The sequence below is a fragment of the Oncorhynchus clarkii genome, chromosome 10 (assembly GCF_045791955.1).
Source record: "Oncorhynchus clarkii lewisi isolate Uvic-CL-2024 chromosome 10, UVic_Ocla_1.0, whole genome shotgun sequence".
NCBI lineage: Eukaryota > Metazoa > Chordata > Actinopteri > Salmoniformes > Salmonidae > Oncorhynchus > Oncorhynchus clarkii.
Window position 1 is genome coordinate 10,271,347 of NC_092156.1, and position 18,803 is coordinate 10,290,149.

Genomic DNA, 18,803 nt, shown 5'->3' on the forward strand with positions numbered 1-18,803 from the left:
TTTACTTTGTTGCATTACCACAAGGGGCAAAATCTACACAAAACTGTAAAATATAACAATTAACATATGCATACAAAAAGAAGCAGAGACAGCTATGCGGCCAAACAGCGAAAAGTTGTAACTATTCAATTCACAGTTACAACATCAAATCTCATACTTGTGTATTTTACTAAATAATGATTGGGCTGGCACAGGTCTAGGAAGTAGGAACATAAAGATACCTCTCCTATGTTCGTATGCAGATTGGTTCTGAGTACAGGCATAATGAAGTAGGTGAAATGCTGCTTTCCTTGACCCTTTTAGGCAAAAAAAACAAAACAATCCCAAGCACAACCTGTCCGGGTGAAATACACTGACGTTTAGAGGTCTCCCGTAGTAACTTGCCCACAGAGCTGGCTGGCGGAAGGGACTCGGAATTCTGTTGTCGGTGACGCAAGTCCATCTGTGGTTGGAAACGGGACTGGACGACGCATTATTGAGGCGGCGAGCCACTGATAGAGCGTCTACATGCTAAACATGTGGAAAGTCAGGGAAATGGTGGATAAAGCGTGAGTATTCCTGCTGTTTTCGTCCGCTTGTCATTGTGTTGCAAGGCCCGTTAACTGGCTAGTTTACATTTGACAACAGACCAGGGAAACACTGATCTCGTGACGTCACGCCGTTTTCAGCCTTGTGTACAAAATGTAACGATATATATATTCCTATATGATCTTTTTTGATATCCTACTGTCCATTATAAACATACAGACTCAAATAATGCAAAGTAACACCCATTTATTCCATAATAGCATTATTTTGGAGGAAAGTATTATTAACCTTAACTATAAACTAGCTCGTTAGCTAGACTATGTCTTACCCAATAATGACCTCGTATCGTTCAATAACAATACGACGCCCTCGTTAACTCACAGCTAACGTTAGTTAGCTACAAAACTGTCTAACTTAATTTATCATTGTTAGCTCACTAGCTAGCTAACGTTAGCTAACACCACTAAGCTAGCCACAATGTCTGTCAAGACCTTCAACAAACCTGTCATTTGCACTTTTTCGTTTCATTATGTTCATTACAATACTCACTATAGAAGTTGAACTTCATGACCATTTTTATTGTTTTCTGGTTGAAACGTTTTTACACGACCACAATGTAACGTTAGTTAGCTATCTAAGCAATCAACTAGCATTTGTCTGTTCCTGGTGCCCGTTAGACGGAAAACGTTTCCGCAGCGCCTGTCTGCCGAATATTGGTCGTACCAGGCTCGTGCCTCTCATTAAACGCCTGGAATGAAAGTGGACCTGATCCACGACTAATGCAGCATGACATATCTCTTAGCTAGCTAAGTTGGTGTATTGCAAAGGATCTGTATGTGAATGTGTATGGAATTGTTCACTACATCATGTGCATAAGATACATTATTTAAATTGATAGCTAGAAGGTTTTGACGTTTCCATACCCTGGCAACATTTAGTTATTCATGCATCAGTATTGGAAAATTGCAAATTTCTTATTACAACCATTTATATAAAGACCGTTATGATAACGAGTGAAAGACTCTGTGTGTGACACACAAGTCTAATAGTTTTCCCGATTTGCAAGCAATGGCAGAAAAAGGTTCCAGCCCAGTGCCTGATTCATGGACAGAGCTTGCAGTCAGGTTGCAGTAACTGATGCTGCCTGAGCCGGTGCCACCTGTTAGGCATGCTTGATTTCAGCTGAATAGGGCCTGTTATTGATACAGCTGGCGAGAAGGCCTTCTCCTGCCACCCTGGGCCCAGAGAGCTCCCTGCAGACCCTGAGCTTTTAGAGAACAGGCTATGTACCGCCACACCTTGTGGATTGTGTCACTGCCAACAGTTGTTTGGGAGGGACATTGCTTTAGTGGGTTAGCCAGTTGAATGGTATTTTTGGTGAGAACTGGTGTTTTTTCACGTCTGGCAGAATATGCATTTAGGCTAGATTTATGTTTGGGTATACTGCCCCTCCCATAAGTGAGGAGGAGAACCCATGGTCATCATGGATTGTTCTGTGGCTGATGAATACTAGCTGTCTTGGACTCAAGATCATAGCTGGATGGGAGGGGCTTTGAGATTGGTCATCTAGTCAAAGCAAACTTTATTTGTCACATGCGCCGAATACAAGTGTAGACCTCACTGTGAAATGCTTACTTACAAGCCCTTAACCAACAGTGTAGACCTCACTGTGAAATGCTTACTGACAAGCCCTTAACCAACAGTGCAGTTTAAGAAAAGTTAAGAAAATATTTACCAAATAAAGTAAAAAGTAACACAATAAAATAACAATAACGAGGCTATATACAGGGGGCACCGGTACTGAGTCAGTGTGCTTGGGTACAGGTTAGTTGAGGTAATTTGTACATGTAGGTAGGGGTGAAGTGACCATACATAGATAATAAACAGCAAGTAGTAGCAGTGTACAAAACAAATGGAGGGGGTGTCAATGTAAATAGTCCGGTGGCCACTTGATGAATTGTTTAGCAGTTTTATGGCTTGGGGGTAGAAGCTGTTAAGGAGCCTTGCTGGATGGGAGGGGCTTTGAGATTGGTAATATTTAGGGATACACAATATATCGGTGAGCATATCGGAATCGGCCGACATTAGCTAAAAATGCCAGCGTCGGCCCGATGTCTAGTTTAAAGCCGATGTGCAAAATGGATGTCAAAGCTGACGTGCATACCTGTATAATGTAGGTAGATGACGTGCATACCTATATAGCGTAGGTAGATGACGTGCATGCCTATATAATGTAGGTAGATGACGTGCATGCCTATATAATGTAGGTAGATGATGTGCATACCTATATAATGTAGGTAGATGATGTGCATACCTATATAATGTAGGTAGATGACGCAACGAAAAATACAGAGCTACACAGAACAAAAGCAGACAAAAACTAAGCGCTACACTTCCAACAACTAAACAAGTTCAAGTCGATCAGTCATTTGAAAGAGTAAGAACATTTCAGCGAGACAACTTCGGCGAAATCCATTAACGCCAAGATAATAGAATTCGTTGCCCTTAACAATCAACCGTCCTCTTTCGGGGATGATGTTGGCTTTCGCCGACTGGTCGAGCCCCGGTACACACTATTTTTCAGATGTTGCCCTACCGGAGTTAAACTGTATTGTTGAAACTCATATCCATGAGCTTCACGACTGACATTTAGACCAGCGACGTCAGCCTCATGAGCATTATGAGTCTGACAGCACAGTGGGTCAACGAGGATTTTGTACTGAGGAAAGTTCTCATACCGCTGCTGCCATTTCAATGGCATTTGAGAATATGTTTGAAACAAGGAAACATGAACGCTCCATTCAAACAACTGACTGGAGAAATAAGCCCACCTGTGTCTACAGCAGACGTGAGACCCGCTGTCATGGCATTGAAACACCTGCTCAACAAAACTTCCCACACAGACTGTGGGGTTAAAACTTACAAAAGTACTTTAGGCTGTGAACAAGCAATTCGGTGGCATTCTTTCTGAGCCTCTTTACTGTGTCGCCACCATGCTCGATGCTAGGTACAAGGACCGCTACTTCTTTAACAGACATTCTCTCTGAGCCTCTTTACTGTGTCGCCACCATGCTCGATGATTGGTACAGCTACTTCGATGCAGACAAGAAACCGGGTTTACGTGAAATGTTAGACACAGCTGGACAAGATGGAAATGGGCACAGTGAAAGTGCTCACCAAGGAAGAGAGGCCACGGACAGACAGACACAGTGACAGTGCTCACCGAGGAATAGAGACCACGGACAGACAGCTGAAACTTCACTGCATGATACAATCCTGGTTGAGAATGAAACAATGAAACAGCACAGCAAGTAAGTGAAAGAAATAGGTTTTGATTATGTTTTACTGGTAATGGGGACATATGTAAATGCCAACAAAGTAACTTTTTTGTGTGTGTGTGTGTAAACTTGATTTAACTTGGCAAATTATTATTTACAATGACAGCCTACCCCGGTCAAACCAGGGACTGTAGTGATGCTTCTTGCACTGAGATGCGGTGCCGTCGACCTCTGTGTTTGTGTGCTTGTGGTAGTACCCCTATTGCTGGATGGGAGGGGCTTTGGTAGTACCCCTATTGCTGGATGGGAGGGGCTTTGGTAGTACTCCTATTGCTGGATGGGAGGGGCTTTGGTAGTACTCCTATTGCTGGATGGGAGGGGCTTTGGTAGTACTCTTATTGCTGGATGGGAGGGGCTTTGGTAGTACTCCTATTGCTGGATGGGAGGGGCTTTGGTAGTATTCCTATTGCTGGATTGGAGGGGCTTTGGTAGTACTCCTATTGCTGGATGGGAGGGGCTTTGGTAGTACTCCTATTGCTGGATGGGAGGGGCTTTGGTAGTACTCCTATTGCTGGATGGGAGGGGCTTTGGTAGTACTCCTATTGCTGGATGGGAGGGGCTTTGGTAGTACTCCTATTGCTGGATGGGAGGGGCTTTGGTAGTATTCCTATTGCTGGATTGGAGGGGCTTTGGTAGTACTCCTATTGCTGGATGGGAGGGGCTTTGGTAGTACTCCTATTGCTGGATGGGAGGGGCTTTGGTAGTATTCCTATTGCTGGATGGGAGGGGCTTTGGTAGTACTCCTATTGCTGGATGGGAGGGGCTTTGGTAGTACTCCTATTGCTGGATGGGAGGGGCTTTGGTAGTATTCCTATTGCTTGTTTTGAGTTTTGTCATCTACTTGTAGCCTATTAGGTCTGTTCCCATGTCAGTTATTACACAGGAGAGAAGTTAAGAATTGAGAGCCAAATCATGACTTTCTTTGAATGATTTCTTTGATTCAAGTCCCACTCCAAATGTAAAGTGGTATCGGCATGAGTTCAGTGGAAGCTTTTTCTCAGTATGATATCATTACATTGTAGTGACTAACGATAGCCACTCTAAAGGCAGTCTTCATGTCCTGTGTAAGTGTTTGAGTCTTTGGACGTTCTTAGCCAGTTAATGGACTGCAAGTCCCATCAGCCAATGCAGTGAGATCGATATCATGGCTGAATCAATGGCATTGTTTTGAAGAGCTCAGATGGCGTCACACTGTGGTGAATACAAATGTCAAACATTGCACTATTATGTGGAAAGATATGATCTGTTGAATGGAGCAGAGGAAACCTGGTCCTGAAGACATGAAAGAAGAGGGACGTTTTGACAACTCTCACTCAGATAAGATCTGAAGACTGGACCCTCTTCTCAAACTCTTGTGAAGACAAATATAAAACAACTTCCTCACCTTGTTAATTTGGCTCCTTGTTAGAAAGGAAATCCTTCGTCCAAGTTTACTTCCTTTTATTAGGATATGGTAGCATAAGTTCTTTAGCTTGCCCTTAGCTGGCCTCACTGTCTAGGCTTACAGCTTTACTATGAACCACGGCTTATTACGGCTTGAATGTCTGAGTCACACGTCTGGGAAATGCTAATTCTGCCTTTAGATTACAGTAATGAGCAGAACTTCAGCTAGTCATTCAGCCAACCTGCAAATCCATGTTCTCAGTAAATGCTCTTCCTAGTAGGCATGACTTCCAGCAGTACGGTATTCTATATCCTCCCAGCACACTGCAGAGTAATCAGCACCACTGGTATAGATTTCTTCTCTCTTCTTGTCCCGTCTGTCTTAGTTGGTAGAGCATGGCGCTGGCAATGCCAGGGTTGTGAGTTTAATTCACACAGGGGACCAGTATATATGCACTCAATACTATAAGTCGCTCTGGATAAGAGTGTCTGCTAAATTACTTAAATGTAACATGTCTTCTGTGTGAGTAGCTTCAGGAGTAGCTCCTACATCAGCCCGGCTGCCAGCTGTGTCCTCCAGGGCCTCTTCTCCCTGCGAACGTCCTCGTCAGACCAGGGCCTCTTCTCCCTGCGAACGTCCTCGTCAGACCAGGGCCTCTTCTCCCTGCGAACGTCCTCGTCAGACCAGGGCCTCTTCTCCCTGCGAACGTCCTCGTCAGACCAGGGCCTCCTACTTCCAATATGCACCAGTGAGCCCCCTGCCCCTCCTCCCTCGCTGCTGTTGTCCCCTGTGCCCCCTTCATCACCACTATCTCCATCTGAAAACTGACGCCTAGAACCACTGTTCCTCAGAAGCAGGAGGTGGTGTTTTTCTTTTTGTGTAGTAGGAGGGAGAGTGAAAGACTGTTTCATGTGCTTTGGCTTTTCAGCAGGCTGCATGTGTAGGTAAGCAGGCTCATCCTCAGTAGTGCAGGAGTAACGCTGCTGCGGCGGACCTGCACAACAAAGAGGCCCAGGATGCAGACAGTTGGAAGAAAAGCCTGGTCTCTGTCTCTGTTTGAGAGTTGGAAGGCAAGCCTGGGCTCTGTCTCTGTTTGAGATCGTTGGAAGGGAAGGGAAGCCTGGGCTCTGTCTCTGTTTGAGACAGTTGGAAGGGAAGGGAAGCCTGGGCTCTGTCTCTGTTTGAGACAGTTGGAAGGGAAGTCTGGGTTCTGTCTGCCTGTACCTTTCATTCAGACCCACAGCTCATCTTTTGTCTCATCCCCAGTGGAATATTTCTTAACATAGCGGGCCGTTCTGTGTGCGTGTGTTTCCTAGTCTGCTTGACATGTAAGCACATCGCCGGTTCACTTGCCGTTCAAGCCATCTGTTTTTATACACAGCTGTCATTCATTATTCAGTGGACTGAGATTTTCCTTAAAATCTTGGAACAGCTTTGCTGTGGAGATCTCATCTTGCTGTCTCTGTCAGTCATACTGCTGCACACCTGGGCAAAAAATACACGGACTAAAAATATAAACGCAACATGGACAGTGTTGGTTTCATGAGCTGAAAAAAAAGAACCCAGAAATGTTCTGTACGCACAAAAAGCTTATTTCTCTCAAATTTTGTGGACAAATTTGTTTACATTCCTGTTAGTGAGCAGTTCTCCTTTGCCAAGATAATCCATCAATTTGACAGGTGTGGCATATCAAGATCATTACACAGGTGCACCTTGTGCTGGGGACAATAACTCCTTGCCACTGTCAGAAACCGTCTTTGGGAAGCACATCTGCGTGCTTGTTGTCCTCACCATCGTCTTGACCTGACTGCAGTTTGGCGTTGTAATCAACTTCACTAGGCAAAAGCTCACCTTCAATGGCCACTGGCGTGCTGGAGGCGTTTGCTCTTCACGGATAAATCCTAGTTTCAACTGTACCAGGCAGATGGCAGACAGCGTGTATGGCGTCGTGTGGGTGAGTGGTTTGCTGATGTCAACGTTGTGAACAGAGTGTCCCATGGTGGGGTTATGGTATGGGCAGGCATAAGCTACGGACAACAAACACAATTTGCGTTATATCAATGGTAATTTGAATGCACAGAGATAACGTGACGAGATCCTGAGGCCCATTGCCGTGCCATTCATCCACCGCCATCACCTCATGTTTCCACATGATAATACACGACCCCATGTCGCAAGGATCTGAACACAATTACTTTAAGCTAAATCAAATCAAATTGTATTTGTCACATACACATGGTTAGCAGATGTTAATGCGAGTGTAGCGAAATGCTTGTACTTCTAGTTCCGACAATGCATTAATAACCAATGAGTAATCTAACCTAACAATTTCACAACAACTACCTTATACACACAAGTGTAAAGGAATGAAGAATATGGACATCAAAATATATGAATGAGTGATGGTACAGAACGGCATAGGCAAGATGCAGTAGATGGTATTGGGTGCAGTATATACATATGAGATGAGTAATGTAGGGTATGTAAACATTATATGAAGTGGCATTGTTTAAAGTGGCTAGTGATACATTTTTCATCAATTTTTCCATTATTAAAGTGGCTGGAGTTGAGTCAGTATGTTGGCAGCAGCCACTCAGTCTGATGGCCTTGAGATAGGAGCTGTTTTTCAGTCTCTCGGTCCCTGCTTTGATGCACCTGTACTGACCTCGCCTTCTGGATGATAGTGGGGTGAACAGGCAATGGCTTGGAAGGTTGTTTTCCTTGATGATCTTCTTGGCCTTCCTGTGACATCGGGTGGTGTAGGTGTCCTGGAGGGCAGGTAGTTTGCCCCCGGTGATCGACCCAGGGTCTCGAGCTTGATGACGAGTTTGGAGGGTACTATGGTGTTAAATGCTGAGCTGTAGTTGATGAACAGCATTCTCACATAGGTATTCCTCTTGTCCAGATGGTTTAGGGCAGTGTGGGTGCAATTGCGTCATCTGTGGACCTATTGGGGCGGTAAGCAAATTGGAGTGGGTCTAGGGTATCAGGTAGGGTGGAGGTGATATGGTCCTTGACTAGTCTCTCAAAGCACTTCATGATGACGGAAGGGAGTGCTACGGGGCGGTTGTCGTTTAGCTCAGTTATCTTAGCTTTCTTGGGAACAGGAACAATGGTGGCCCGCTTGAAGCATGTGGGAACAGCAGACTGGGATAAGAATTGATTGAATATGACTGTAAACACACCAGCCAGCTGGTCTGCGCATGCTCTGAGGACGCCGTCTGGGCCTGCAACCTTGCGAGGGTAACGCGTTTAAATGTTTTACTCACGTTGGCTGCAGTGAACGCGAGTCCTCAGGTTTTGGTAGCGGGCCGTGTCAGTGGCACTGTATTGTCCTCAAAGCGAGTCTGTCTGGGAGCAAGACAACCAGCACCGTCGCGGACCAGGATTTATTTTTGTAATCCGTGATTGACTGTAGACCCTGCCACATACCTCTTGTGTCTGAGCCGTTGAATTGCGACTGTACTTTGTCTCTATACTGACGCTAAGCTTGTTTGATTGCCTTGCGGAGAGAATAGCTACACTGTTTGTATTTGGTCATGTTTCTGGTCACCTTGCCCTGATTTAAAAGCAGTGGTTCGCGCTTTCAGTTTCGCGTGAATGCTGCCATCAATCCAAAGTTTCTGGTTTGGGAATGTTTTAATAGTTGCTGTGGGTACGACATCACCGATGCTGTCCCAGTTCTACATACTCACCAGAGATGTCACCCATTGAGAACGTATGGGATCGCCGTGTACATCAGCATGTTCCAGTTCCAGCCAATATCCAGGAACTTCACAGCCCGAGAGGAGTGGGAGAACATTCCACAAGCAACAGCCTGATCAACTATGCAAAGGAGATATGTAGCGCCGCATGAGGCAAATGGTGGTCACACCAGATACTGACTGGTTTTTTGATCCACGCCCCTACCTTCTTGTTAAAGGTATCTGCGACCAACAGATGCATATCTGTATTCCCAGTCCGGTGAAATCCATAGATTAGGGCCTAATGAATTTATTCAAATTTACAGATTTTTCTTACATGAACTATAACTCAGTAAAATCTTTGAAATTGTTGCATGGTGCGTTTTTATATTTTTGTTCAGTGTAGTTCTATTTTGTAGGTCATTTGAAAATATGAACTTAAAAAATATATATCTCAGCAAAAAAAGAAATGTCCCTTTTTCAGGACCGATCTTCAAAAGATAATTCGTAAAAATCCTAATAACTTCACAGATCTTCATTGTAAAGGGTTTAAACACTGTTTCCACGCTTGTTCAATTAACCATAAACAAATAATGAACATGCACTTGTGGAACGGTCAATAAGACATTAACAGCTTACAGATGTTAGGCAATTAAGGTCACAGTTATGAAAACTTAGGACACTAAAGAGGCCTTTCTACTGACTCTGAAAAACACAAAAAGAAAGATGCCCAGGGTCCCTGCTCATCTGTGTGAACATGCCTTTGGCATGCTGCAAGGAGGCATGAGGAGTGCAGATGTGACCAGGGAAATAAATTGCAATGTCCGTACTGTGAGACGCCTAAAGACAGCTACAGGGAGACAGGACGGACAGCTGATCATCCTCTCAGTGGCAGACCATGTGAAACAACACCTGCACAGGATCAGTACATCTTAACATCACACCTGCGGGACAGCTGTCCGAGTTACACCAGGAACGCAGGCCTCCATCAGTGCTCAGACTGTCCTCAATAGGCTGAGAGAGGCTGGACCGAGGGCTTGTACGCCTATTGTAAGGCAGGTCCTCCCCAGACATCACCGGCAACAACGTCGCATTTGGGCACAAACCCACCTTCGCTGGACCAGACAGGACTGGCAAAAAGTGCTCTTCACTGATGAGTAGCGGTTTTGTCTCACCAGGGGTGATGGTTGGATTTGCGTTTATCGTCGAAAGAATGAGCGTTACACCGAGGCCTGTACTCTGGAGCGGGATTGATTTGGAGGTGGAGGGTCCGTCATGGTCTGGGGCAGTGAGTCACGCCATCATCAGACTGAGCATGTTGTCATTGCAGGCAATCTCAATGCTATGCGTTGCAGGGAAGACATCCTCCTCCCTCATGTGGTACCCTTCCTGCAGGCTCATCCTGACATGACCCTCCAGCATGACAATGCCACCAGCCATACTGCTAGTTTCTGTGCGTGATTTCCTGCAAGACAGGAATGTCAGTGTTCTGCCATGGCCAGCGAAGAGCCCGGATCTCAATCCCATTGAGCACGTCTGGGACCTGTTTAATCGGAGGGTGAGGGCTAAAGCCATTCCCCCAGAAATGTCAGGGAACTTGCAGGTGCTTTGGTGGAAGAGTGGGGTAACATCTCACAGCAAGAACTGGCAAATCTGGTGCAGTCCATGAGGAGGAGATGCACTGCAGTACTTAATGCAGCTGGTGGCCACACCAGATACTGACTGTTGCATTTGATTTTGACCCCCCCCCTGTTCAGGGACACATTATTCCGTTTCTGTTAGTCACATGTCTGTGGAACTTGTTCAGTTTATGTCTGTTGTTGAATCTTGTTATATTCATACAAATATTTACACGTTACATTTGCTGAAAATAAACGCAGTTGACAGTGAAAGGACGTTTCTTTTTTGCTGAGTTTACATATACACACACACACTGAGTATACCAAACGTTAGGAACACCTTCCTAATATTGAGTTGCACACCCCCTTTTGCCCTCAGAACAGCCTCAATTCGTCAGGGCATGGACTCTACAAGGTTTCAAGTGTTCCACAGGGATGCTGGCCCATGTTGACTCCAATGCTTCCCAAAGTTGTTAAGTTGGCTGGATTTTCTTTGGGTGGTGGACCATTCTTGATACACACGGGAATTTTTTTGAGCATGAAAAGCCCTACAACGTTGCAGTTCTTGACACAAACCGGTGCACCTGGCACCTACTACCATAGCCTGTTCAAAGACACTTGAATACTTAGTCCTACCTCAAATCAAATCAAATTTTTTATTTGTCACATACACATGGTTAGCAGATGTTAATGCGAGTGTAGCGAAATGCTTGTGCTTCTAGTTCCGACAATGCAGTAATAACAAGTAATCTAACTAACAATTCCAAAACTACTGTCTTGTACACAGTGTAAGGGGATAAAGAATATGTACATAAGGATATATGAATGAGTGATGGTACAGAGCAGCATAGGCAAGATACAGTAGATGGTATCGAGTACAGTATGTACAAATGAGATGAGTATGTAAACAAAGTGGCATAGTTTAAAGTGGCTAGTGATACATGTATTACATAAGGATACAGTCGATGATATAGAGTACAGTATATACGTATGCATATGAGATGAATAATGTAGGGTAAGTAACATTATATAAGGTAGCATTGTTTAAAGTGGCTAGTGATATATTTACATCATTTCCCATCAATTCCCATTATTAAAGTGGCTGGAGTTGTGTCAGTGTGTTGGCAGCAGCCACTCAGTGTTAGTGGTGGCTGTTTAACAGTCTGATGGCCTTGAGATAAACAGCTTCTATCAGTCTCTCGGTCCCAGCTTTGATGCACCTGTACTGACCTCGCCTTCTGGATGATAGCGTGGTGAACAGGCAGTGGCTCGGGTGGTTGATGTCCTTGATGATCTTTATGGCCTTCCTGTGACATCGGGTAGTGTAGGTGTCCTGGAGGGCAGGTAGTTTGCCCCCGGTGATGCGTTGTGCAGACCTCACTACCCTCTGGAGAGCCTTACGGTTGAGGGCGGTGCAGTTGCCATACCAGGCGGTGATACAGCCCGCCAGGATGCTCTCGATTGTGCATCTGTAGAAGTTTGTGAGTGCTTTTGGTGACAAGCCAAATTTCTTCAGCCTCCTGAGGTTGAAGAGGCGCTGCTGCGCCTTGTTCACGATGCTGTCTGTGTGAGTGGACCAATTCAGTTTGTCTGTGATGTGTATGCCGAGGAACTTAAAACTTGCTACCCTCTCCACTACTGTTCCATCGATGTGGATAGGGGGGTGTTCCCTCTGCTGTTTCCTGAAGTCCACAATCATCTCCTTAGTTTTGTTGACGTTGAGTGTGAGGTTATTTTCATGACACCACACTCCGAGGGCTCTCACCTCCTCCCTGTAGGCCGTCTCGTCGTTGTTGGTAATCAAGCCTACCACTGTTGTGTCGTCCGCAAACTTGGATTGAGTTGGAGGCGTGCGTGGCCACGCAGTCGTGGGTGAACAGGGAGTACAGGAGAGGGCTCAGAACGCACCCTTGTGGGGCCCCAGTGTTGAGGATCAGCGGGGAGGAGATGTTGTTGCCTACCCTCACCACCTGGGGGCGGTCCGTCAGGAAGTCCAGTACCCAGTTGCACAGGGCGGGGTCGAGACCCAGGGTCTCGAGCTTGATGACGAGCTTGGAGGGTACTATGGTGTTGAATGCCGAGCTGTAGTCGATGAACAGCATTCTCACATAGGTATTCCTCTTGTCCAGATGGGTTAGGGCAGTGTGCAGTGTGGTTGAGATTGCATTGTCTGTGGACCTATTTGGGCGGTAAGCAAATTGGAGTGGGTCTAGGGTGTCAGGTAGGGTGGAGGTGATATGGTCCTTGACTAGTCTCTCAAAGCACTTCATGATGACGGATGTGAGTGCTACGGGGCGGTAGTCGTTTAGCTCAGTTACCTTAGCTTTCTTGGGAACAGGAACAATGGTGGCCCTCTTGAAGCATGTGGGAACAGCAGACTGGTATAGGGATTGATTGATACCTATTCACCTTCTGAATGGCACACATACACAATAAATGTCTCAAGGCTTAAAAATCCTTCTTTAAACTGTCTCCTCCCCTTCATCTACTACACTGATTTGAAGTGGATTGAAAAAGTGACATTAATAAGAGACTATACCATTCACCTGGTCAGTCTGTCATGGAAAGAGCAGTTGTTCTTAAAGTTTTGTATACCCAGTGTAAAGTTTCAGCAAAAAAATACAACTTTTCTTTGATATTCAAATACTGGTCTCATATTGAAAAACAAATATTTGAAAGTATCTTTAATTCCTTTCAGAAAACCAAATAATATTTGAAGGTATTTGAATATATGGAAGTTATTTGAAACCCAAAAATATTTATTTGATGGCTGCCAAATATTTGATGAAGAACCAAAAACTACAACAGTCGAATTGTTCATGGTACATGGTTTGGGGGGGGGGGCGTAGATATGAATTTTAATATAGCCTGTAGCCTATAGTTAAATACATGGGAGGGAAGCCTGGTCTCTGTTTGGGAGAGTTGGAAGGGAGGTATGGTTCGAATCCAGGCTGCATCACATCTGGCTGTGATTAGGAGTGCCATAGGGTGGCGCACAATTGGACCAGCCTAATCCGGGTTTGGCCAGGGTAGGCTGTCATTATAAATAAGAATTTGTTCTTAACTGACTTGCCTAGTTTAAATTTAAAAATGAGGAGATTCTCGTTTGGCCAAAAGATCGTCCTCTCTCCTCCATGACCCGGAAACTGATGTGGTCGAGGGGTGTGTCATTTCATTAGTAGACAAATGGAAGTCTCATCCCCTCCTCGATAGCCACCTTTCAACAAGGTTACTCGTGTTCTACATGGAAGAGTTTAGAAATCTGCCACAACCCCTTTGAATCATCTTTTGTTTGTCAGAGGAGAAAAACATACACATGTTTAAAAACAATGCTACTTAACTGACTTGCCTAGTTAAATAAATAAGAAAATTAATTATTGTTTTATATATATATATATATAACATGTCATGCTCAACTAACTGAATTTGTTTCAGGCTGTCCCTGACAAAAAAAAAAAAAGTTATCTGTTCTTTCGACCAATCGACTGGTTGAAATTTTTAAACGTGTATTTTTCCGTATATAGACACACCCTATGTGTTTTAATAAAATCAACTATATGTAGGTTACTGAGCTTGTCTGATGCTTTAAGCACACTGTGATTTAAATAATTTAAGGTGCACAAATGACTCGAGGGAGTCAGAGATCAAGATAGGATTTTTGTCTTCTGATCAAGCTGTTCCCGAACCCCCTTCTATAGCACTGCTGGTGGCCTTTGCAGATTCTGCCATTACGCTCCTGAAGTTACCGGTAATAGATTACATCAGGGGTGTTCCATTTGGAGTGCCAATTTATCTTGCCATTTCTTGCCGATCTGCATGCCAGTTATGTTCATATGTACATTTACGTAGAACAGTTTAATTTATTTTATAATAGTCCTATCTCAAAATCATTGTCATGTGATTAATACAAATTTATATCTCAATGGAAATCATACAAATCTAAAATGAACCTCTATTTCCATTGCCAACTAGGTAAAAATAGCCTACTTAAAACCTACAAATAAAAACATAGCAGCCTGCAGGTAGAAAATATCTTATTAAAAAGAAATCGCATTGGCAATCATACAAATCTAAAATGAACCTCTATTTCCATTGCCAACTAGGTAAAAATAGCCTACTTAAAACCTACAAATAAAAACATAGCAGCCTGCAGGTAGAAAATATCTTATTAAAAAGAAATCGCATTGGCAATCATACAAATCTAAAATGAACCTCTATTTCCATTGCCAACTAGGTAAAAATAGCCTACTTAAAACCTACAAATAAAAACATAGCAGCCTGCAGGTAGAAAATATCTTATTAAAAAGAAATCGCATTGGCTACACATGACCTCTCTGCAACTTTGAAACATTGTATCACCCAACAACTTGGTCCAGCATGAAGCTGGTGCTAACAACCTTGCAACATTTAATCAAATATTCTGCACCCTCCTGAGTTTCCTGAGCCAGTGAGCTCCTGACAGACACAGCTGCAGGGTATTTGCGCAAGGGATACGAAGTTAGGCCTATTTTATGACGTTTTCACAGCATCAGAGCATGGCCATTTTCCCCCATTTACTCCGTGGTTATGGAAAGGGGGGGGGGGGGCTGGAAATGTTTTTTTTAAATAGGCTACATTAAGGAACTATTGTCATTCTTAATGGATATGAAAAAAAAATACTTTTTTTGCTTCCTGTTTGAGGTGAAGAGAAAATTACTTTGAGAAGCTCCACAGCTCATTGTTACGACAATCAGACATACTATGAGATCCCCAAATTGGCACATTTATAAGTCTACATTTGCGCGCAGGCCATGTGGCCTAGGACTACTTCTATGCGTAATCAGGTGCGAATCCTTACTCAACATTGACAGGAGCGCTACAAACAAAACACAATGAATAAATTAACAACTCATAAATGGAATGAAATAAACCCGAAACTTGTTTCTCACAAGTGTAGCCTAGGTTGTGCACTCTGCAAACAACGCGTCCACTCATACAATGACAACAGTAAAATACATAATATATTGAATGCATTAACAGAAATTACGGGATTAGTCCACGAAGACGGGCGTCAATCAAGACGCCATAAAACATATATATATATATACTTTTTATTTTTATTACATTTTTTGTTTGTTTTGCTACTGCTCAAAAAAAAATCGAACAAAAGGGTTGACTAAATGGGGTGAGCCCTAATTAGTTTTGGTCACTTTACAACAACAACAACAAAAAATGCGTGGGGTCCGTCCACCCCTGTAAACGTAATTTGACAAATAAAGTTGGCGCATTTCCATCCACATTCACTCTCTTCGCCATCTCTCCTCAATTATCTTTGACCTTTTTTAAAAAGGAGGCGAGGGAGTACGCGGGAGGTGAGAAGAGACTCATGGAATCACCTCAACATTAGAGTAGACACATATATTTTCATGAGTGAGACACAAGGTAATACAGCAACACTTTACAACCACTTCGGTAACACTTTACAATAGGCTTCCATTTGTAAAGGATTTATAAAGGGTTTGTAATTACATTATTACGGTTATTTAAGCATTTGTAAATGCATTGTAAAACATTACTAAATTGGCTATAACAAATTGTGTAATATTGAACCCGTTTGTATCATCATACAACTGCATTTTCAATGGTTGCACAGTTAAACAATAGTTATTTTCTCACTTCTGGGTGTGGTGCATAGTTGCTCTGTCCCAGGAACAGAAATGATTGGTTTTCAGACCAATGGTCAACTCCCATGAGTTCCATGCATCTTGCCCCACATTTGAAACCCATGATGATGCGTTGGTACACTTTTTTTATTCCAGGAATGATGGCTTCATCTCAAGCTATATTATTGGTGTGGTTCACTGGTTTCTGAAAATTCCCGACTTTGTAAGATCTGCGGATCTGTGAAACGCGCTTGAAATAAAGACGACCTGGAACAGAATGAAGAGTAGACAATGACATGTGACATTGAGTTGAGAAGAATCATGATGGACCTGGCTATGGGAAGTGTGCAAAGGCCAGACAAAGAGATTGCGCGAAAGAAACGTTCACAAGATAAAAAATGTTGACAGAGGAGAGAGATTCTCTATGCAATTTGTTTCACTTTTGAATATAGAAATTCTGCTGTATGATTTAGTTCTCTGCTCAGCTAGCTAACGTTTTCTACCACATCTGTCCTACCTCACGAGCTAAGAAACGTTAGCTAGCTAGTATTAGGTAAAACCTCAAATATATTTTTGAATATAGACATTTTGCTATACGATTTAACACAGGATAATATTTGGCATGATATGGCTAACTAGATCACGTTTGCTAGCTAGTTAGCTTAGCTAGCTAGCAAACATTAGCTGCCTGCTAGCTAGTTAACTCTTATGTTGATGTTAGCTTTCTTGCAATTTGTTTAGCTTTTTGGGATTAGAATGCTAGCTAGCTAGTTATCTTACCTTTGAACTCTGGTACAGTCTCTCTCTAGATGGGTTGCTGGTAAACTAGCCAGCATCCTTTGTCAACAAACTAACATAAGTGGTTCCAATTTTAAGACTTAATTTACTAGCTAGCTAACAAACTAGCTAGTGTATTAACTACAATTGTGATAACTATTCTACCCCTTTCATTTTGTCTTAGCTAGCAAATGAAACACAGTACCACTGTGAAGTTGCTCGGGCGGTGATGTTGTGTAAGGACAACGACCTCGTGCTCAACTCCTCAAAAACCACAGAGATGGCAATACAGGAGAAGAAAGAACCGCAAGGCCCCCCTCATAATCACTGACCAACCAATAACCCTGACAGATTCATTCAAATTCCTCGGTACTTACATCAGTGGCTCACTGAAATGGGACATCAACTCCAACCACATCATCAAGAAGGCCCAGCAGAGACTGTGCTTTATAAGACAACTGAAAAAGTACAAGGTTAAACAACAGCTGCTTTTTCAGTTTTGTGAGGCTGGGGTATATGTGTATATTAGTCATGTAGGAGCTACCCCATGCTGTACCGTATACACACCACCGACCTTGGACGCGTGGCAATTAAGTATCTTGTATTTCACTTTTGTTTTTAAAGTATTTATTTTTTTAGCAGTTCAATGTTTAACTCAATTATAAATGGTTATAGGTCTGTCACTTTTTAAAATAAGGTGTTTTTGAATTTATAAATGTTTATAGGTATCAAATAATTATTTAGTTATTTGTCACATGCACCGAATACAACCGGTGTAGACCTTACAGTGAAATGCTTACTTACAGGCCCTTAACCAACAATGAGTTTAAGAAAATGCCTAATAAAAAATAAGCAAGAGATAAGAATAACAAATAATTAAAGAGCAGCAGTAAATAACAATAGCGGGGCTATATACAGGGGCTATATACGGGGGTACCGGTACAGAGTCGATGTGCGGGGGCACTGGTGTCGAGGGAATATGTACATGTAGGTCTGTCACTAAAATAAGATATACTTTTACCATTTATACATATGGGTAAATCATTTATAGATGATTTGAGAGTTCACTCAGAGCGTAGACATACTTATAGTATTGGGTACTCATCAATACATAAGAGAAGAGTCAACACTTTCGTTAAACATATTCAGTCAATGAATATGGGGTATGAAGTCCAAAACATTTAACGTTGTGAAAGGATACCACCTCCACTGGTATTACTGTTACCATATTTGGGACTATCACAGAGAAGTGAAATGTGTGTGTTGATATCATCTGGGAAGGCGTAATGATGATTGATTAATAACCTGTATGTACATTTCGCCAGGGCATCAGTGTTTCATCACACGCAAAAGTGAGAGGATAACTATTTGTTCAATAGTGCAACTATTGAAAATATGGATGCATGATGATACATAAGGCTTCATCTTAAGCATTTAAGTGCATTTATAAATTGTTAAAAACTGGAGGTAAATTTTGGCTCACTATTTTGACAAACACTGACCAGTTATTTCACTATGTAGACCAATGGGATATAACTGTTTATTAATGCTTTATAAGGCATTTACAAATGATCAAATAACATTTAATGTAATTATAGCCTCTTTATAAACCCTTTACAAATGTAACCTTTAATGTGTAGTGTTACCCCTTTTGTTACATAGAACTTTGCAAATGGCTTTATAATAATAATGGAGCTATTCCACATTCTTTATTCCACATAAGTGGAATAAGGAACGGTCGCTATTCCTCTTGTGTAGAGTAGTTTTAAAAAAAAAAACTTATCTTATTGCTATGCAATTCAAATACAATTAACAAAGTATTATGTGACAAG

The 18,803-nt window shown here is 42.8% G+C and overlaps 1 protein-coding gene across 2 annotated transcripts in view; it reads left to right on the plus strand.

Annotated features, from left to right (window-relative positions):
- The first annotated feature begins 388 nt into the window (after positions 1 to 388).
- Positions 389 to 18,803, plus strand: part of LOC139417997 (clathrin interactor 1-like) — a 47,666-nt gene continuing 29,251 nt past the window's right edge. For both annotated transcript variants that reach the window (XM_071167061.1, XM_071167063.1), the window contains exon 1: positions 389 to 548. In XM_071167061.1, the coding sequence (XP_071023162.1) occupies positions 508 to 548 (41 nt within the window). In that variant the 5' untranslated portion in view covers positions 389 to 507. The remainder of the gene's footprint in view (positions 549 to 18,803) is intronic.